General features: G+C 52.0%; 5 protein-coding genes across 5 annotated transcripts; 4 read left to right on the forward strand and 1 right to left on the reverse strand.

Moving 5' to 3' along the window:
- Window positions 1–358: 358 nt before the first annotated feature.
- On the forward strand, window positions 359–2,644 carry LRP88_06440 (sulfatase family protein; the record flags this gene model as incomplete). Its single annotated transcript, XM_083242979.1, has 4 exons — window positions 359–616; window positions 668–1,963; window positions 2,498–2,537; window positions 2,589–2,644. 4 exons carry the CDS (start codon window positions 359–361, stop codon window positions 2,642–2,644), a joined length of 1,650 nt encoding a protein of 549 aa, XP_083101915.1.
- A 55-nt stretch (window positions 2,645–2,699) lies between these two features.
- Window positions 2,700–4,940, forward strand: LRP88_06441 (glycoside hydrolase superfamily; the record flags this gene model as incomplete). The annotated part of the gene is made up of 3 exons (XM_083242980.1): window positions 2,700–2,790; window positions 2,845–3,154; window positions 3,206–4,940. The coding sequence occupies 3 exons, from the start codon at window positions 2,700–2,702 to the stop codon at window positions 4,938–4,940; spliced, it is 2,136 nt and encodes a 711-aa protein (XP_083101916.1).
- Window positions 4,941–10,735: 5,795 nt separating this feature from the next.
- Window positions 10,736–13,099, forward strand: LRP88_06442 (transcription factor domain-containing protein; the record flags this gene model as incomplete). Its single annotated transcript, XM_083242981.1, has 2 exons — window positions 10,736–11,310; window positions 11,365–13,099. 2 exons carry the CDS (start codon window positions 10,736–10,738, stop codon window positions 13,097–13,099), a joined length of 2,310 nt encoding a protein of 769 aa, XP_083101917.1.
- A 1,596-nt stretch (window positions 13,100–14,695) lies between these two features.
- On the reverse strand, window positions 14,696–16,174 carry LRP88_06443 (F-box protein; the record flags this gene model as incomplete). Its single annotated transcript, XM_083242982.1, has 1 exon — window positions 14,696–16,174. One exon carries the CDS (start codon window positions 16,172–16,174, stop codon window positions 14,696–14,698), a length of 1,479 nt encoding a protein of 492 aa, XP_083101918.1.
- Window positions 16,175–17,948: 1,774 nt separating this feature from the next.
- Window positions 17,949–20,290, forward strand: LRP88_06444 (poly polymerase catalytic domain-containing protein; the record flags this gene model as incomplete). Its single annotated transcript, XM_083242983.1, has 5 exons — window positions 17,949–18,572; window positions 18,624–18,679; window positions 18,738–18,783; window positions 18,837–20,114; window positions 20,168–20,290. The coding sequence occupies 5 exons, from the start codon at window positions 17,949–17,951 to the stop codon at window positions 20,288–20,290; spliced, it is 2,127 nt and encodes a 708-aa protein (XP_083101919.1).
- Between the last annotated feature and the right edge of the window lie 571 nt (window positions 20,291–20,861).

A 20,861-nucleotide genomic window follows, 5' to 3' on the forward strand; every position in this document is an offset into this window, starting at 1 on the left:
AAACGCACCCTATATTCCGCCCATCATGGATCAAGGTCTCGGCAAACGTCCAGATTCAATCTCAAAAAGTCATGATGGCGCACCATACACCAGCCAATGGCAGCTGTCCCGAGCCGAGTACCGCGATGCCGGCAAGTGGGGGCCCGACGGCTCCGAGGCTCCGCTCCGGTCCAGGACCCTGAAACTCGGGCGTCGGGGGATGGTGTACGAGTGTCATGAGAGGAGGAGGATCGCACGCGAGCTTTGTTCTGGGATTATTTCTCTTTCCATTGTATCACTTCCTTCTCGTCTTGCGTGCTTTCAATTGATCCAATTTCTCTCCTGATTTGTGTCATTGTCAAAGAATCGAGAGCTAACAATGGCAACAGACTCAGCAAGCAGCGGCAGCAATGGCCGTCCAAACGTCATCTTCATCATGGCTGATGACCATGCGTCCAAGTCCATCAGCTGCTACGGTGCTGGAATCAACAACACGCCAAACATCGACCGTCTTGCCAAAGAGGGCATGCTGTTCAACCACTGTTATGTGACCAACAGTATCTGTACTCCCAGCCGGGCTGCTATTCTCTGCGGAACTTATAACCACGTCAACGGCGTTATGACGCTGGATGACCATGTGAGTTACTTTGGCGGAATTGAAGCCATTGACATTCTAACGCTCCAGCAGATCAACAAGCATCTCCCCAATGTCGCCAAGCACCTCCGAACGGGCGGTTACCAGACCGGCATGGTTGGAAAGTGGCACATGGGAGAGGAAGTCGACAACCAACCCACCGGCTTCGACTACTGGTCCGTCCTCCCAGGCCAGGGCGAGTACTGGGACCCCGAGTTCATCGAGTCCGACGGCGTCCACGTCAACCCCGGCTACGTGACCGACATCATCACCGACAAGTCCCTCGACTTTATAAAGTCACGAGACAAGAATAAGCCATTCTTTTTGATGTGCCATCACAAGGCACCTCATCGATCGTGGGAGTGTGATGATAAGCACAAGGACCTATACAAGGACCCAGTTCGACTTCCCGACACTTTTACCGATGACTACAAGAATCGTGCTCGTGCGGCAAAGATTGCCAAGATGCGTGTGGCTGAAGATCTCACATACCAAGATCTTGGACTCGTGCAGCCCGACGGCGGAAGACGCGTGGGAGAACGAGTCCAACAAGAAAAGGGAGCGAGCGAGAGAAAGATCCCCGCGCCAACCAGCGAAGAGGACCTCAAGGCTCTCAAGCTCATCGACAAGGAGGACGGCACCGTCTTTCGCTTTCAGAGCGCTGGAGAGCTTGCAGAGTTCAAGTTCCAGCGTTACATGCAACGATACCTTCGCACCATCCAGTCCATCGACGATAGTGTCGGTCAGCTGCTGGACTACATGGACAAGGACGAGCCGGAACTTGCAAAGAACACCATCGTCATTTACACCTCTGACCAAGGATTTTTCCTGGGTGAGCATGGTTGGTTTGACAAGCGCTTCATGTACGAAGAGTCGTTCCAGATGCCCTTCCTGATCCGTTATCCCCAAGAAATCACCGCCGGATCCGTCTGCAACGACATTATCTGCAATGTAGACTTTGCTACCACATGGCTCGACTTTGCCAACCTTCCTGTTCCCTCATACATGCAGGGCAAGTCGTTCAGAGCTCTACTACAAGGCAAGACACCCACAGACTGGCCCCAAGCGGCGTACCACCGATACTGGATGCACAACGACATCATCCACAACGCCTACGCACACTACGGCATCCGCGATCAGCGATACAAGCTGATTTACTGGTACAACGAAGCTCTTGGCATCAAGGGTGCTCGGCCGGGAGATGAGGAGTACAAGGAGTGGGAACTGTTTGACTGTGAAAAGGATCCTCTAGAGCTGTTCAATGTGTATCATGAGGATGAGTACAAGGGCGTGGTTAAGCACATGACGGCCTTGCTGGAGAAGAAGATGGTGGAAATTGGAGATGAGCCGGTGCATCCTAGATCATAGACGTGCCAACGAAGAGTAGATGACTTAGATGAACAGTTTGATTCATGAATAGACTTGATTATCAGCCACATATTGTTAACTTGTGCACACGTACGGTATCATGACATCCCATGAGACATCCATTTCTCCAATCTCCCATACCAACATCCCCAACTTCCCCAGCATTCGCCAAGAATACTCGCCACAACCAGAAAGATGATCCCAACTCGCTTAATACAAGCTTCTCCGCATCCCCCGGAGTTCAAGGATTGACAGCTCGACTAGCCTCCCCAGGTACAGCCAATCGCACAACCCACCGACCGAAGCCCCGACATGCGAATCCCCTCGTAGTCTCGGTGCCAAGACTCGGCCGGCAGACAACTCGGCATGCGGAGTTGAGCTATGTCACCGCTTAGCGACAACCGACACTATGACCAGCGGCGAAACGAAACCTTGTCATGCCATCATAGTCCAGGGCGATGGTTCAATGTAGCCGAACTACGTATAGCATCCTGGCTTTTGGGGAATTAGTATAAGATAGATTTGAAACCCCGTCATGGCTTGAAGCCACAACCCAGTGTGGATCTCTCAGTGCAGGCTGAAAACGCATCTTGTCATGAAGTTTCAGTACGTCCTCACGGCGCTGGCGGGCCTAGGCCTTGCCGAGTCCAAGAGCTCTCCTAGAGACAGGGCCAAGGCCCTTCTCAAGAAGATGACTTGGGAGGAAAAGATTGCGCAGATGGGGAGTATTCGACGGTTGTTGAAGCTCGGCCCAGAGGTTGATGAGGAGAATTTTGAGAAGAGGTATCCTCTTCAGCATGGAACTATTGGTAAGTTCTCTGGTTGAATTCATGATGTGATGGATTGTTGACAATGTTGTGTAGGCTTTGGTCCCATGTTCAACTGGATCTTGGATGCTCTCCCTCTTGTCAACGAAGTCCGTGAGAGGGAGATCAAGAACAGCCGTCTGCATATCCCATTCATCACTGTTACGGATTCAGTGAATGGTTTGTTCATCTCTGGAGGCACCGTCTTCCCTAGCAACTTGGCCATGTCTTCAACTTTCAACTTTCCCCTATTCAAGAACATCACGGCTGCTATCCGTGAAGAGCAGCTGTCCATCGGAGTCAATTGGGTCTTATCTCCTCCTCTGGATATTGCCTGGGAACCCCGATATGGTCGTATTGGCGAACTGTAAGCACTATTCCACTGTGTTTGAGGTCGTGGCTAATGTCACATCTACAGCTATGGCGAAGACTCGTACTTGACTAGTGAGTTTGGTCACGCATATGTCCAGATCATGCAAGACAAGGACAAAGATGGAAACATCAAGGTGGCCTGCACCATCAAACACTTTGTCTACGGCGAGTCTCGTGGTGGTGTAAACACCGCCAGTCAGTATGGCGGCATCAACCACCTCTTCAACGACCAGCTGCGTCCTTATATCCGCGCCTTGGAAGCAGACCCTGCCGCGCTGATGGTCTCATACGCTTCTGTCGATCTCATCCCCATGTCTATGAACGAGTACATGATCCAGGATATTCTCCGCGGCAAGCTTGGTTTCCATGGAGTTGTCATGTCTGACGCTGGCTCCATCTCCAACATGTACACGCAGTCTCGGGTTGCCACATCATACGCCGATGCCGGACTTCAGGCGTTAAAGGCTGGTCTTCAGATGGAGTTGAGCCCTGGTAACCCGGCTGTTTTCCCCAATCTCATCAACAGCACCAAGGACAAGCAGATCGCCAGGCTCATCGACGAAGCTGCCCTCAACCTCCTCACCATCAAGTTCGCAACTGGTCTCTTTGATAATGACCTCCCAGGTGTTGAAACCGCAAACAAGACTCTTCGACAGTCGGCCCACTTGGAACTCGCCCGCGAAGCATGCAGAGAGGGCATAGTTCTTCTCAAGAACGACGGCATCCTCCCTCAGACTCCCAAGAAGGTGGCTCTGCTCGGTCCCTTTGGTGGCCTCCTTAACTTCGGTTCTTATGCCGCCATCAATGCATCGAACCCCAAATGGGGTGAATCTCTTCACGCTAGTCTGAAGTCGGTCCTCGGCGAGAAGAATGTCAAATTTGTTCCCGCTGTGGACCTCCTCGACACTGCTGATGATAGTGGCATCGCCGATGCTGTTACTGCTGCCAAGGAAGCTGGCTTTGCTGTCCTCATGCTTGGATCTCTCTCGGCACCGATGGAGGACCCTCTCTTCAAGAAGCGAACCGACGGCGAGTTCTTTGCTCATGCTGACCTCGGTCTTCCCGGTCTTCAGCAGCAGCTTCTCGACGCCGTTCTTGATGCCGAGGTGCCCACAGTCTTGATCCTCACCGGCGGCCAGCCCTTTGTCCTGAACAACTCGACCCTCCGCTCCAACGCGATTATCCACTCTCTCCTCGGCGGCGAGTTCTCAAACTCTGCCCTCGTCGAGGTCATCACCGGCAAGGTCAACCCCAGCGGAAAGCTCACCGTCAGCATGCCGCAGCTTGATGGTGCTGTGCCCGCCTTTTACGATTACCTCCCATCGGATGATGCAGGTGGTAGCCAGGATCGATTGGGTTTTCACTCGGCGTACCAGTGGCCTGTGTTGCAAAAGGCCTCTCCCATGCCGTTTGGCTTTGGTCTCAGCTACACAACCTTTGATATTTCGACTCCTACGGCCGAGTACAAGAAGGGAGAGGTACACATCCGCGTTACCGTGAAGAACACGGGCAAGGTAGCCGGAAAGGAAGTCGTCCAGGTTTATCACCGACCCAACACCTCCGTAGGCCTCGAGTTCCCTGTGAGGCGCCTCGTGAGGTTCGACAAGGTGGATCTGCAAGCTGGCGAGAGCAAGGATGTCGAGTTTTCAATTCCCAACCAGGAGCTTGGATACTATGTCAATGCTAGGCTCGTGGTTCGTGAGGGTCTCTACAACTTTTGGGCTGGTTCAAGCTCTAGGGTTGAGGATCTCAAGGGGGTCAATGTCACCGTAACGCTTTAAAGAAGATGAAACAGCTCGTACATAGGTGTTTCTGGCAGTATAAATACAGGAGATTGTGCTAAGCATAGTGGATCATGATGTTTTCTTTTTGTCAATGTCGCCATTCCTAACATCTGCCCACGCAAAGTCCTAAACAATCTATCCCACCATTCATTCAAGTGATTCACCTGGCTCTATTCCTATCAAAGAATTCCCCAATCAATAGTGGCATGCTTAGCATCCAATGCATAGACTGGCACCTTCGGTGGCATCTTTTCACCTGTTGATGGTATCATTTTAGTGTGTTAGTCTCGTCATAGCGTAATTGAATGATGCCATCTCGCTACAATTATAAAACTGGGCAAACTTCCACGCATACTCTTTCTCAGAGCCATATTCGACTCTTCATTCACATTAACTAACAGGATCCTTTTTGAGCCTTACGTGTCAACAACCGCCCCTCATTGTTGATTCAGTGAGCTATCTTCTCAAGGAGGGCCGGTCACGAAAATAGAAGACACGGTTTTCAACACACTATTTACATCATAGAAAACCCAATCTTGCATAACACCGCAGCCTCCGCCATCTAGCCTCAGGATGGGTCCAAGAGTTTGGATATTGTTACATTTGGCGTTCATATTACCCTGCAGAAACACGACACGCGCTGTTGAGACTACCCGGGAACGTGGCTTGCCAATGTCCAAGTCAATCACCAACAGCCACGAGCTCTAAGGATCTCCGTAGTCTCATCTCGCGAATTCTTGATGCGATTGCCACGGTAGAGTTGGGTGAAACAAAGGCCACGGACTACGGGCCAGGAAGATTGGAAAGCTTACAAGGTCGCAGGCATTGTTTGACGCGTGATAACACGTGGATCGTCAATGACGGCGTTTCATGGGTCGACTCCACACTCACCGGAGGAAGAGTAACTGATTCTTATACACTTGATTGTCCGATTCATCCGCGATCGGATGAAAAGAAATATCTAACCTCTCGGCATGATATAAGCATCCCAAAACTACTACCAGCCTCCTTTGACGCTTACGATAGAATATTCGCGATCGTTACCCAAGATGCTAACATCTCTCTACATATCGAGGCCACTTAGAGGGCGAACACTAGAATCGAGTTCGAGCTTGCGCAACAGTCGCTCCTGACTTTTTCACTCGACGCATAACCCGAGCTCTTTAGTACTCAGCATAGATGTTGTCATCATCTAAGATTAATGCTCTTTCATACAACATGAGAGTCCGAGATAGGCATCCCCTAGTATTGGGAGTGCCCTTGAGGCCTTGATCCCTATTCACCTACGAGATGATTTCACCATCATTGATAGTATAACAAGCGACAGCGAGACCATTTCAGCCAATTTTACAGACTATCTTGAGTTGTTTCCCCCCAGGGGTTAGTTCATGTATCAATGAGGATCTGAATACCATCATCGAGGTCTACGATCCCGCCTCGCCGTTGGAGAAGGAGTATCCTGATAACGCATCACTTGGCTGATTGAACTCTATCGCTCTCATACCAAGATCACTTCCTACTAACATCCACGACACGACCTCTTCAATCTCTCAAGAATCCCCTTCTCAGCCATAGGTCATCCCTGGCCCGTTTCACGACTAAGCTTGGAAAGAACACTTGTGCCCGAGCCTTGTTACATTTCTCGAGAGAATAGTAGAGATGACTATGAACAGGAGTTCTTCCACTGCTCGGTGTCCTCTCCCCGTTCCTTTAACATCACCCATTTTCATCTTGCCCATCACTGGCCACCACAGCTTGTGCGGCAGAGACCACAGCTATCGGAACGTGCGAACTAGGTGAAGAGTAGTATTTCCATACGGATATAAAATTGAACCAGGATTCGTGTTGACAACTCATCGGACCAGAATCATACGGACGCGGGATTTGGTATCATGAGTCATAACGGAGATCTAAGTTCTGGACGTTCACCATTGATGTACATTAGCGTCATTGTTTCAATCAGGAATGTTTAAAGATGAAGCATTCTGAAGGAATGGTCTCCGGCATTTGATTCTCACCAACAGGTATATAAGCTCAAGTAGCGAGACCGAACCCCTATGGTGCTACCTTGAATGGATCACCCAAGGTTAGAGTTTCTCTACAAGTAGCCTTTTATTCCATTTTGCTGGCCTTTTCACACTTGATGAGAAAATACCGTTGATATGTGGCTCCAATACTGTGGTATGATCATCGACTGTGGTCTGAATCTCGTACTCTGGCTTCCTAAGGGTATATGATCTCTATTAAGGGGAAAGACGATGTTTTCTTCCAAGTTCTTTCAAGACTCGTCTAGATGATACAGAAGAATAATGCAATATTCCTCACTCTACGTATCTATGAAGCGACTTGTCATATTGACTGCTTGAGTTGAGGAATGTCCCTGACCCTATGCTCCACTGCACGATTCCGATACCAACTGCTCCGACGTGAGAAGCGATTGATTGACATATGAAAACTGATTCTGATGCCTCTGTATTTGTTTCTGTGTTCCCTGACCAGGAAGAATGTGCTTTAATATGATTCATCTGGAATTAGATAGGATTGACGAGGGAAGCATGAATAAATACTGCCAATGAGCCAGGCCATGTATCACAATTTCGTGAAAGATCAAATTCTCGCCGAGACAGAAGAACTTAGGACATTGACTCGGCCCTCGGGGGCTGGGAAGGTTGACTGGCTTTCTCAGCGCTGCACACAATAGTCGCCGTCTGCCCGGGGAACAGCGTCTTGGTCCCCGAGTGCGGCAATTCCAGGGTCACATGGCTAGACCTCACAGGCAATCCGTATTCCTCTGTGCTGGGCTCCTCCTGCGCTTATCTGGGAGGTGTCTAGCTATCAAGGATGAATCGGCGCTAGAGCAGGACTGTGGATGATGGCAACCTCTTGTCCAGCCAACACACAGATGCCTGAACTAGGAAGAAGCTTGGTCCGGATAGCCCGCGAGCTAGGACACCAGCTGCGGGGAAAACTGGAGTTCTCGTTGACAACTGACAAGTTAGGATTGGGCTCGGATTTCCACCTTCTCATGATCTGGATTTGGAGTGATTCGGGGGCCCGGGATGAGGAGCAGCTAGGGGCAATATGTGAAAGCGGTTGTAGCCGAAGCTGAGTTCTTTTGGCGAAGCTGTGTCTGACAACGTTGAGGCATGGCTAGGTGGTGTCATGATCGGTGCTGAAAGGCATGGGCAGGCATGCAAAGTGGAGTGGCGAGGCGTTGATAGAGCTGAACTAGACGAGGAGGTAACCGAGGTTGAAAGGAAGGCATTTTGCGCAATTCGAGTTGACGCGTTGGAGAACAATTTCATGGTGATTCTGTGATGGTCAGCAAGCTTGGGTAGTGTCATGAAGACCAGCAAGTTCATCATTCGTCACAGAGAATTCAAACTCAAAACCAGACAAGGCTATCTCGAAACAACGATCGCAAAACGTGTTTTTCGTATTCATCTCGCTCTCGCAATTGAACAAAGCCATAGAGCCAGGGGATAGATGGGTTATGAGGTAATAGATGACCACACAGCACGCCGGGTATCATCATGATTATGCGCCAGCTGGCTGGGGATACGAACGAGGGAGAGCAGCGGGCCGGAAGTCGGCTCCGTTGGGCCGAGAGCCGAAAAGTGTTTGAAAGATGCTGGATCTGATATCAAATGCATCGCTAGAATTCAATGATTTCATCCCGAACTTTTCGCTTTAATATCACGTCCTGGGTGTTGAAATTCGTCAACACTGCAACATTCGGCTCGACTACATAATCTCACCGAAAGGGTCAGTCTGAGTTTTACGGGGGCATCAAACGATGATATGGCGGTGGTCGGAGCGGCAGTCGGTTAATGACGCAGGTGTGGCCCAGAAATTGCACTAATTGGCAGAAAGGAGGGTCAAGGGTGGACACAGGCGGGGCTACTTGTCCGCCCTTTGCTTCGGTTGGTCGCGACTGCCCACCAAGTTTTGCAAAGCTCACTTCGGGTCGTCGGCACCCCCAGTAGCCGACTCGACTTTGGGAGGAGCAGGAGCTGACGCGAGTCCAAGGAAGGAGCAATCATGCTCGGTACGTACCTGACCTGAGGACGCTCACCTCAAGCCACGCGCCGGCGTCTCCCATCATCTTCCAGTTCAGGCATCGGCCCTCGCCCGCTAAACCTGGAAATTATTTGATTTTAATCCCGGTTATGACCTGGTCCATGGCGGAGACAAGCCCCGAGCCCATGCGCCGGGATAAGGGGCCTTGAAGCGGAGCCTGAAGCACTGGACGGGCGTCGCTTCTCGGTGCGAGCCTGCTCTCATTGGCATCCCCAGGTTTTCGCTCTGGATGATGGCAGAAACACTGTGACGATAGAGTTGCTCGTTGTGGGAACATGGTAACGCTTTTCGGGCATGGAGAGATGAGCACCCCAGGCGCGGCATGGATTTGCGGGGAACAGACTGCCGGGGAGATTTTCCTCTTTGTGCTGACTTCTTGAGCAGGTGAGCACGAGGGGAGATGGATCGGTTTGGTAGAGGGCGTGATTGTTGTTGCACCGCATCTCTCCCGTTGTTGCAGTTGAACGTGGCATCAGGCACAGCTCAACCTCCACTGACTGAGGCGAACAGGTACGATCCAACATCATGTTGTCCAGACATTCAATCTCTTTTCTGACGACTCAACTGACTCGGCCACTACTTTTTCTGTTCCCCGACGTTCCCCTATCTTCGGTGACCAGATAAAGAGCCCAGAAGGCCCGCTGGGGACTGCGGTCAAGCCGAAGGAACCCAAGTGACCGATGAAGATTTTCCCCTTGCAAGCTTGGCGGCGACAAACCTCTGTGTCATAGCTCAGCCTATGAGGCGTGGTACCGGATCTTTTGCCAAGATTTGGGCTGGAGCGCGGCCCACACTAAACGTCGTTCCATGCATTTTCCAGGCCAGTCGATTGAGCGTGTTTACGTATGGGTCGAGAGAGAGGCATTATTATCACGAGGGAGGGACAATCTCTCTTGTGTTGAATGATAGAGAGGAGTTAGACTTACACTCGAGTATCGAAGCCCAGGCCAGATACGAGTCGCGGTCAGCTTCTTGTTTGATGGGTGCCCCACCAAACTTGCAGCTTGTGAAGGCATCTCATGTGAGCAACTAGAGGGGTGTGCTCAGGGCTGGGGGTAGTGGATCTATGGAGGCGTCTCCCCAAAAGCCAGAGGGACCAGCCCTAGAGCCCAGAACTAAAAGCTAGCAGCCGCGCCAGCACCTCATCTAAGACATCCGGTAAGAGGCGGTCTTGATGAGCTCCAAGACGAGGATTTTGTGCGGTCCGACCACTTCTTCATGTTTGCTGTGGCCAGTTTTTGCCTGATGTGTGCTGCGCCTGCGCCTTCCAAACAAGTCCCCTCCAGTCCAATTAATCGCCCCTACCCACTAGGGGCTCCAACTCCCGTCCTGGACCCTGCTGTCCCTCCATCCATCAAGTCCAGGTCCCCATCCACTGGCACTGACTGCCCGGTATCGACACCCACTGCCACTGCTCCTGCCCATTCCGGTCCCGGTTTTCCCACCAACACCCAGGACCCAGCACCAGCACCTGCCTCCACCACCGCCCGCTCTTTGACTCCCACTCACTCAACATCGTCACCTCTAAAAAAAAACTCCAGTAAAAACAATTCCTATTTGGAAAGCAGCGCTTTTCCCACCTCCATGGCCCTCGTCGAGGTTGACGTCGGTTTCGGTGGATTGATCTTGTCCCATCTACCCATCCCAGCTGCCGGCTCCTAGCCCTTGGGTCCCTCCATGAGCTGTAAACCGCCGCTGCGACTGCTGCCGCCATGGATCTCGCCTCCTCTGCAGGCGACCACCCGAATAACCTCATTCCCAGCCTCGACTCTCCAGTTCCCGTCTCGGCCGCTGCTCCGGCTGCGTCGGCCGTCTCTCAACCACCGATAGCCGCCTCCCAGCCCGCCTCCCATGCCAATTCTCCCGACCGCAAGCCCAAGAAGTCGTCTCTGACATGCACCACATGCCGCGCCCGCAAGGTCCGCTGCAACGGCGCGCGCGACATCTGCTCCAACTGCGAGCGCCTCGGCTTCCCCTGCTCCTATGATGACGGCGACGCAGGCGTCTTGTCCGGCAGCTTGCCGCGCCGACGTGTCCGACAGGCCTGCCTCAGCTGTCACAGCCGCAAGGCCCGATGTTCCGGTCATATGCCATCATGCGACCGCTGTCGCTCCCAAGGCATCGAATGCGTCTACCGCCCAAGCAAACGTGCGCGCATCGCCATGAGGAGTGAGGACCGAAGCCCACAGAGTCTGGAAGGCGATCGAGACGATGGCCACAATGATAGTGACCCAGGATTGACCGACCCTGCCAGCACCGCAACCCCCCAAGGCTATTCCCACGATGTGTAAGTTTGATTCGTAGATGATTGCTCTTGCTGCAAGCTAACAACGGATTGTAGCCCCTTCCCTGATGAATCCTTTGATGCTTTGATAGGTCGGACTTTTGACCAGTTCTTCCGTCATGTCCATCATATTCCCATGTACTCTTTCCTCCATCGAGCATCCCTCATGGAACGATACCACTCGGGCAAGGTCGAAAAGGCTCTTCTTCTAGCCTTGGTCGGGATCACGTCGTACCTTACAGACATGGGACCTAGCATGCGGGAGTATGGCGAGAAATGCATGGACGATGCCGAAGCTCTCATCTTTGCCGACTACACGCGACCTTCCACTATCAAAGTCCAGGCGCTTGTGCTTATCATCAAGCACCGCATCCTCTCCAAGAAATCTCCGAGTGCTTTCATGCTTCTCAGTATAGCATCTCGATACGCTGCCGCCCTCCGTCTAAACCACGAGTCGCCAACCCTCTGCTTCCTCGCTCAGGAGTCCCGCCGAAGACTCATGTGGGCACTCTACTGCGTCGATTCGGGCATCTCGGGAGGATACCGGGACTACTCGCTCTGGAGCGCTGACAAAATCCACGTAGGATTGCCCTGCAACGAGCGCAACTTTGAATTTGACCTACCCCAGCCCACCGAGAGACTAGTCCACGATCCAGACAAACCCCGTAACCCCCAGGCCGAGGACATTGGAAGTCTGGCACTTCACATTCGGATACAGCACATGCGGCGTCGAATCATGGAATTCTCTAGGCGAGTTATGTTGACCCGCAACATCAAGCCGGATGATCTCCAGGCCGGGATTTGGGGTCTTCAAAAGGATCTGGGTGATTTCGCTGCACACCTGCCGACATCTTTCCAGTTCTCCGAAAGCTCACTGAGACTTCGCGCCTACTCTCCTCGAATCTGCGTCTTTATCATGATTCACGTCTGGTGGCGTCAATGCCACTGTGATCTATACCGCCTGGCCCTTGGTGGTCTTCGAGAAGCCCTGCCCCGAGCTGTGCTTGCCACTCTTGATGACGCCTTTATCGATCATTGCCAACGACAGTGCGTTGAACATGCTCTTGCCATGGCTAACATATTTTCATCCATGCAAAAACTAAACGCAAAACCCGTGACGGACCTTGATATGGCTATCTGCGCGTATCAGTGTGCCCGCGTCTTGACCTACGCTTATCATACCAACGGCCCCAAGTTTGACATCACTTTGGACGCTGTGATGGAACGAGCCAAGGTTTGTCTGCAGACTATCAAAGAGTGCTGTGTGGGAAAGACAGCGGAAGGAATCAAGGTGGATTTGGAAAAGCTGATATCCCATGGAATCGCCATCCGCGTACCCTCGGCAACTCCAGATCCTCATGGTCGACTGCCAATGGACAGTGTGTATCCTCGGCAGGCCCTGCGTCAACACATGGTTCCTGATGACCACAATATGGGCGATGCGTCTCACTTTGCCCCGATTACCCCGGTTTCCATGTCAGCCATGACCGATTCGACGTTCCCACCATCCCTCGTTGCCGACCCATGGGTACCCGAGAGCCAGGTCTCGCCAGACCTACCCCAGCCGACCGTCGAGGTTCAAGTTCCCGCCAAGACCAGCGTCACCGCCCCTGAAATCGTTCCCCGGCAAGAGTTTGGCATTTCGGAGCTCAACAATGCATACGACGGGGGTACGGATGGCCTAGGAGTTGATAACGGCCTAGAGTATGGTATGGGGATGGACCAGAACATATGGATACCCAGTAATGACTGGCTCGGCATTGATTCTCTGAATGGAGGTGTCGGTGCATGATTGAAAAGGATCCGGCTAGTTGAGAAGGGGTCTGGATCGCTTGCTAAAGCGAGACCCCTGATTCTTCAGAGCCACGGTTACTTTGTAACGAAGCGACAAGCCCTCCAGCTCGCCGCAACCCCCGAGACGCGTCCCGACCGACCACCCGATGACCCGAACCGATAATCCGATTGCACGACACGGATGATGGGGCAAGAGCAGATGAATCTTGATTCGGACCCGGAAGTCGGCGCTCCGGAGCAGGGCGTGTCGGGGACAAATCAAATCTGCCCACCAGGCCGAACACTCAACCTGGAATGAGGGCCTGCCGTGCCTCGAGAATGCGTATTCAACACTCATCCCATCACGCGCCGAGATGATGAAATCATCATACTCTAATCGGATGGGAGACAATCCGGGCATCGTCTGGTAATTCACCATTGACCGACGAACCGATGCGGAAAGTCACCCAGTAACACAAAAACACAAACTCAACATGCAACTCTGATCCACGCCAAGATCGAAAGGGTCTGAGATGCAAATGAGTACAGGAGAAGTGATTGGGAACAGTCACAACCCGGGTGTGACTAGTCTTGAAGAGGAGGAATCACGCCAGCCTTTCCTGTCTGGGCCCTTGCGGGAGCAGGAAATGGCGAATGACAAGGCTGTTTGGGAAACGATATCTTTGAAGCGATACCCAAATAACGCGAAACGAGGATGATATATCGTATTTCTATGTAGTGTGCATTCACCGCCGGTGTTTGAGATGATCTGAAAGAGGAAGGTAGTGGAAAATGAAATCAAATCAAGATCAAGATCAACCTATTAAACGATCCTTCCCTATATCAGTGCCGTGATTGTAGTCCGCCTTAAACATGCGGTATCAAAGAAGCCATCATCGTATTCAGGGGGAAGGGTACCTCGTAGAATAGGGCATACAATTGCCTACCTAACTAATCATTGAAGCAACAGTATCAAGAAGGGATACATATCCACGTTAGAAAGGACTTTATCAACCCACTCTTTATCCCGTTTGTAGTGAATCCTTCATCTTGTGAATTCAACGCCATGGTTGCCACCTATCAAAGTCGTGCCTCATCTCGTATGCATCCGCCACGACGAGCCTCAGCACGGGATAGAACCATGGCGTCCTCAGCTCATACGGGAGAATCTCTAAACCTGTATGAATAACAGCTACGTGATACAGATAGCACCGGGAGAATCGAGTATGGGGTAGTCGTTGGTTTATTCCACTGATCAGACAGTCTCCTTCAGCTAACAATGACCCACTGACATCAGCTGCGACATCTACCACACGAAACATGTACGCTTCATATCGTCCAAAGATCCCATCCATCCCATCATATCATTACAATGCCTTGTTTCTTCCGTGACAGCAAATGGTCTTCATGCAGACCTCCATCAACAGTAGATTGGGGGAATACCTTCCCTTCAGTCATCATCCACAGAAACATCGCCAAGCCAAAAACGCCCGCGAGGCGAGGGGTAGCTCTCCTCTCAAGCCTCTTCCTCATCCTCGTCTTCCTCATCATCCTCATCGTCTTCGTCGTGGGAGCCTACAGACAGATCGTGTCAGTAACGGGCAACGGCCCTATGCTACAAATCAAGCGCGTATTGGTCCCAAATACCGTCGTCACTATCGCTGTCTGGATCTCCCTCGTCCGGAGTGTAGTGCACAACCACCTTGGGAATCATCTCGCCGACAAAGTGCTTCCAGTCAGGGCCGGTGTACTCCATGGCGTTCTTGTTGTCGGCCTGGAAGTTGACGGGAGACTTGGCGGGCCGTGAAAGCCATTGCTGTTGGGGGCAGCTGATTTTGATGTGGTGTAGGTCAAGGTTCGGGACGTCCTTGAGTCGTTCGAGGAACTTGGTCCAGAAGCTGACCTTCGGGGGAGGACCTGTCGAGTCTTTCGGGAGGCGCCGAGTAAGTATCACTTTATGCATCTCCAACCGTTGGAGGGTCGGAGCGAACTTTGCAAGGGCTTCCAGCACTCGACTTGGCGACACGCTCATCATGCCCAAGTTGAGCTCTTCGAGCAAGGGGAAAGAAGGGGGCGGTGTTGGTGGGACGCCTGCTGGCACGCTTGGTGCGGATGTTGCAGGGTTCACCGAAGCCCCAGATGTTGAAGGGTTTGAAGTCTGACCGAGCCATCCGAGAAGAGCTCCTGGTCCAGTATCGCTGCCCTGGGTCTCGTTGATGCGCAGGTGCTTGACATTCGTGACCTGGAGCAAGAACCGGCGCAGGTTTGCATCCGAAAAGGCGGCTGAAGGGTAGGCCGAGAAGCCGTCATCGCCGGTCAAGTAAACATCCAGATGAAGCTTCTCCAAGTTGCTCAGAACCGGGAACACGGATGCTTCCATGTATGAAGGCAGGTTAAATGCAAGGTCGCGCAGGTGGTTTCTAGAACGAGACATGTATTCGATGCCTTTTGGTCGAGCGCCAGCCTGGCCAAGGGCAAAGAGAACGGAACTGAAGACAGTGCTGCCGTACGCAACGGTGATCTCAGGACCCCATGTGGTCTGGTTAGGTCGAGTTCCGGTTTCGTTAAATGCTGTTGTCGAGCCATAGCTGGTCCACTGCCTATAGGGACCATCACGGGTTCGGCGAGTCGAGTTAAAGTCGCGAAAGACAACATCCTCAAGGTGCTTCAAGTTGCGAAATGCCTCGGCAAGCATCTCTCGGTGATACCCATTGCTAAGGAGTGTGAACTGTCCGGTATAATGCTCTGCTAGACGCAGACTCTGGGGATCGTTGCCACGGATGTGGGGGACTTGAGGGAAACGGTCCAAACCGATGTGCACCTTGCGGAGATGGCGACTGAGACGGCTCTTGGAGATATCGATCAAGGCCTGGAGGCTTTCCTCCGAGATCATGAATTGCTTGCGGGTGAAGAACTCATTGGTAAAGGACGTGTAGAGAGCCTGCTCCATGGAGCGGCACAACAGGCGGACCTTGCCAAGCTCTGGGGTGGTGAGAAAGTGGGTGATGCGTAGAAGGACCTCCAGGGGAATCTTCTGGATAGGAGAGCCAGCAGTTGCAGGGTCCAGTGTAGTCGAGGCGCTTCCGTCCGTCATGACGGTGTCTGGGTCAGCCATGACGAGATGTGTCTTGGATGCTGCAGACGTCTAGGATGCGGCCAAGATAACGCTGGTGGGGAGAATAGAGTAGAGGTTGAAGAAGGGATGCGAAGGCCTTTTAATTGTAGGTCTGAGGCTGTCACAGTCTTCAACAAGCTGGACGCAGTCGATAGAGTGGTTGGCCAAAGGTGCTCGTGAATGCCCGTACCCAGCTCAACAGGCAGCAAGCAAGGCAATCGATCCACCCGCTGCTCATCGGTTAGCCACTATCCAGTAAGCGTAGGATAGATGAGCGGTGTCTTACCGAATTGGGCAATCACCCTGTCTGTAGAATGCGTGGATAACAAAATTGTATACTCCAGACGGAGTGTTGTTTGTTGGTGAAAAGAGATGGGGAGATGGAGGACAAAGGAATCGTGGCACAGGGCGTGATGTTGAGACGGAAGGTGCGCGGAAGGTGCACCTGCACCCAGGCGTGTTGTCGCGCTGGACCAAGGGGACTCAGCCCAGTGAGACAGCCCCTCGCTAACCCCAGGGGGGAACTGGATTGGTGGAGCAGGGGCTATGACGACGTTTGCAGTTGGGGCCAGTCTAGAGGGAATTGATCGGGTGTTATCTTGCGACGGTGAGGAAAATAATATTGGATCTTAGTTGTCTATTTGTATGGCATATGTATTTTTTTTTTTTGCGCCGATGCACTGTTCGTGAATGCTCAATGTTCTCCGTGCAACCTGGGCAGGCAACTAACATCGACAGCACCAACCACGGCCGAAGTTGAGCTTGGATATGAATTGCGAACAGGGTGTCTCTGTTGACCAACTTTTGGTGATCTCACTCCGCAAGGTTAGACTCTATATCGCCATTCATCCTTGACTCTCTAGGCTTCAGGACCCAGAGATATCTATCGAATTCTATCCATGACTCAAAAAACAGGCAACAATTCCCACTTGAAGCGTTTAATTGAACACACGTGATGTCGTGACATTCTCGTGTGGGGTATTAACCCTTGTGGCGCGTGCTGGTGCCTAGAGGCGCGTCATGCTCTGGAGGAGCTGAGCTGAGGTTAATTGGGAGAGGATCAGTGACAGAATAAGTCGAGCACTTCGACTGAAGAGATGTCAGTTTTCTGGAGAAAAACACGGTCGAAAGTCCTCAGAAAAGCAATTGAGTGTTGCTAGATAAACATTATGCGGTTTATTAAAGTATGCATAAATCAATCCTTGAATTTTGAGCTTAACTTCGCTTCAAAAAGTCTCAGCATCCATGGATGTCTTCGGATTTTCTTCAGCCAAATGCGCCTCGCTCCCAAGTGGGGGGTTTCAGCCTGGATCGTACCTTCCCTCTGAGCTTGAGCTGGGGTACGAGCTGAGCTGCTTCACTTGAGCGCAATTGACTTTAAAATGGGAAGGCACCTCCCGCCCTCATTCCCATCCACCTCTCAATTCTCCTCTGCATCTTCTCCTCTTACATCTTACTTTTCGCATCACCTCAACACCAATCGTTTTCCCCCCGTCAGCTGCATCTCGCGCAATTAGCCAAGGATTTTCTCCCCTACTCGGCGATTGCTCGATTCGGTCTGTTATTGTTGACAGTTGGTATGACGCCGCAGCTCTCAGCCCCTAATTTCGCCCCCACAGCAAGACTAACACAGCCGTCATAAAGGCCTGCCCTCGTCTGAGCTCAGCTCAAGAACAGCTCGACCTGACCATCTCACTCTTTCGCATCACGTCACCCCTTTCCCCAAACCTTTTCTCTGCCATCCTTCGCAAAAATGCCCCCCAGGCGACGAGCCGCTGCGAAGCCTCCAGCTGATCCGCCTTTGGATGGCTGCGCAATCGCGCTGAGCGGCAAGTTTGACGACATTGACCACAACCACTCCTCTCTGGAGACTGTCATCCGTAAGCATGGCGGAACTGTCACCAGAAGCGTCACCAAGGCCACAACCCATGTTGTTTGTACAGAGTACGACTTCAATGCCGGAACCACCAAGATCGCAGCTGCCAAGGCCAAGGATCTTCCTTGCGTCAACCCCTCTTGGATCGTCGATACCGACGACAAAGGCACCAAGCTAAATGCGGACGACTACACTTGGTCCGCTACCCCAAAGACTAACGGCACCAAGACTGCCACCCAGGCTGCTCCCAAGGCTGCCACCAACGGGACCAAGTCTCGAAAGAGAGCCTCCAAGACTGATGATGAGGAAGAAGAAGAAGAGGAGGAGGAGGAGCAGCCTCGAGCCAAGCGATCCAGAAGTGTCACTGCTGATTCCAAGACGACCAAGGCTACCAAGGCTACTGCTGCCAAGGCTACTAAGGCTACCAAGGCAAAGACCACCAAGGCCTCCAAATCAAAGGCTGCAGTCAAGGACGAGTCTGAGGAGGAGGAGGAGGAGGATGTCAACATGGATGAGAAGACCAAGGAAGACAAGGTTGTCGCTGAGGGTCAGTTCATCAAGAAGAAGGACGTCAAAATCCCTCTTGATGAGTTCTGCACTCTCCCCACGTACGAGGTCTACGTCGACCCTGACTCAGGCATGATCTACGACGCCTCCCTGAACCAGTCCAACTCGTCCAACAACAACAATAAGTTTTATCGCATTCAGGTCAGTTTTCCATCGCGGCCTTCCCAACTTCGCCTAACACTGTGACAGATCTTGAAGGATCCCAAGGGTTCAACCTTCAAGACTTGGACTCGATGGGGTCGTGTCGGTGAAGGTGGCCAGAAAGCCGTTTTGGGAAATGGCGCTCTCGCCGATGCTATCAAGCAGTTTGAGAAGAAGTTCAAGGACAAGTCGGGTCTCTCGTGGGAGAACAGAGGCGATAACCCCAAGCCTGGCAAATACGCCTTCATCGAGCGTAGCTACGACCCTGACTCTGACGACGACGAAGACGAGGAGGATGCCAAGGCAGTCAAGAAGGAGGGCGACGAAGATGAAACACCCGCCCCTGAGTGCACGCTGGAAAAGCCCGTCAAGGAGCTCATGGAGCTCATTTTCAACCAACAATACTTCCAGGCGACCATGACATCGCTCAACTACGACGCCAAGAAACTTCCTTTGGGCAAGCTGAGCAAGGCAACCATTACTCGTGGTTTCCAGCAGCTCAAGGATCTCGCAGCTCTCCTGGACGATCCTACTCTCGCTGCCAGCAAGTGGGGAATGAGCATGTCACAGGCGACTGAGCATCTCTCCAACACCTTCTACACTGTGATCCCACACGCCTTTGGCCGTAACCGACCGCCAATCATCCGAGACAACTCGATGCTCAAGAAAGAAATAGAACTTTTGGAGAGCTTGTCTGACATGAAGGATGCCGCCGATATCATGAAGATTGATCGCAAGACGGTGGATACTGTCCATCCTCTTGACCGTCAATTCCAGGGTCTTGGCCTCGAGGAGATGACACCCTTGGACCGCAAGAGCAACGAGTTTGTCCACCTCGAAAACTATCTCAACGAATCTCGTGGCGCCACTCATCACATGAGCTACGAAGTCCAGGACATTTTCCGCATTGAGCGCCAGGGCGAGACTCAACGCTTTGACAACTCAGAGTATGCCACGATCAAGTCTGACCGTCGTCTCCTCTGGCACGGCTCGCGATGCACCAACTTTGGCGGTATCCTTAGTCAAGGTCTGCGAATTGCGCCTCCCGAAGCCCCTGTGTCTGGTTACATGTTTGGCAAGGGCATTTACCTGGCCGATATGTCGTCCAAGTCGGCCGGCTACTGCTGCTCGTACATCTCCAACGGCCATGCTCTTCTGCTCCTGTGTGAGGCTGAGCTGGGTGATCCCCTTCAGAAGCTGACACAGGCCGACTATGACGCCGGTGACAATGCCAAGGCTAAGGGCATGCACAGCACATGGGGACAGGGTAACACTGGTCCAAGCAAGTGGGTGGATGCTGGTTTTGTTCATGAGAGCCTCAAGGGCATCAAGATGGTAAGTTTCCTGGAGTCTTTTCTACACGCCTTGCCTCTAACGATGAATCACAGCCCGATACCAAGGTCAAGCCAGGCCCAACTAATGTTAAGAACGCCTCTCTGTACTACAATGAGTACATCTGCTACGACATCGCTCAAGTCAAGCTGCGCTATCTCCTTCGCGTCAAGATCTAGAAGACCTAGTCTGTCTAGATGGCAAGTTTTGATCCTCGCCGAGTTTGAGGGATTTTGGGCGCTTCGATGGAGTTTCGGGCGTTTTCAATTTGGTATGAACAGGCTATGGATGTTGATGGGTGAGTATTATCCCGTATGGGATTCCCTAGTGACCTGGGTCTGTCTATATCTTGGAGTTTTCTTCTTTTCGCGTCGGCGTACCAGGTGGTGAGTATGGTCAAGGCAAAAAGCGGTAATGTACCGAAGAACAAGTTACCGGTCTACGGATGTCGGGACGTTCTGGCGATTTACTTGATGACAGCAATGTGGCCCTTGTATGTAGAGTCGTTACGTATCCAGACCTGCAATAAACATTTTACCCGTATGAAGGATGCCAAGATGAGCCATATGAGTGAGTTGAAGACCATGTTTGTTCGTATTCATCGCTAAAACATCCATCTCGACACCAATGTATATACTCATGATGCACACCTTGGTATATCCTCCACATTCTCTCAAGAATTTGCCAAAAAGGACAAGATCCATCACATCCAACGCATATGCTCCTATGCAAAAAAGTTGATAACCCAAG

The sequence above is a fragment of the Fusarium phalaenopsidis genome (genome assembly GCF_050370095.1).
Source record: "Fusarium phalaenopsidis strain FUZ10S chromosome Unknown contig_32296, whole genome shotgun sequence".
Lineage (NCBI taxonomy): Eukaryota > Fungi > Ascomycota > Sordariomycetes > Hypocreales > Nectriaceae > Fusarium > Fusarium phalaenopsidis.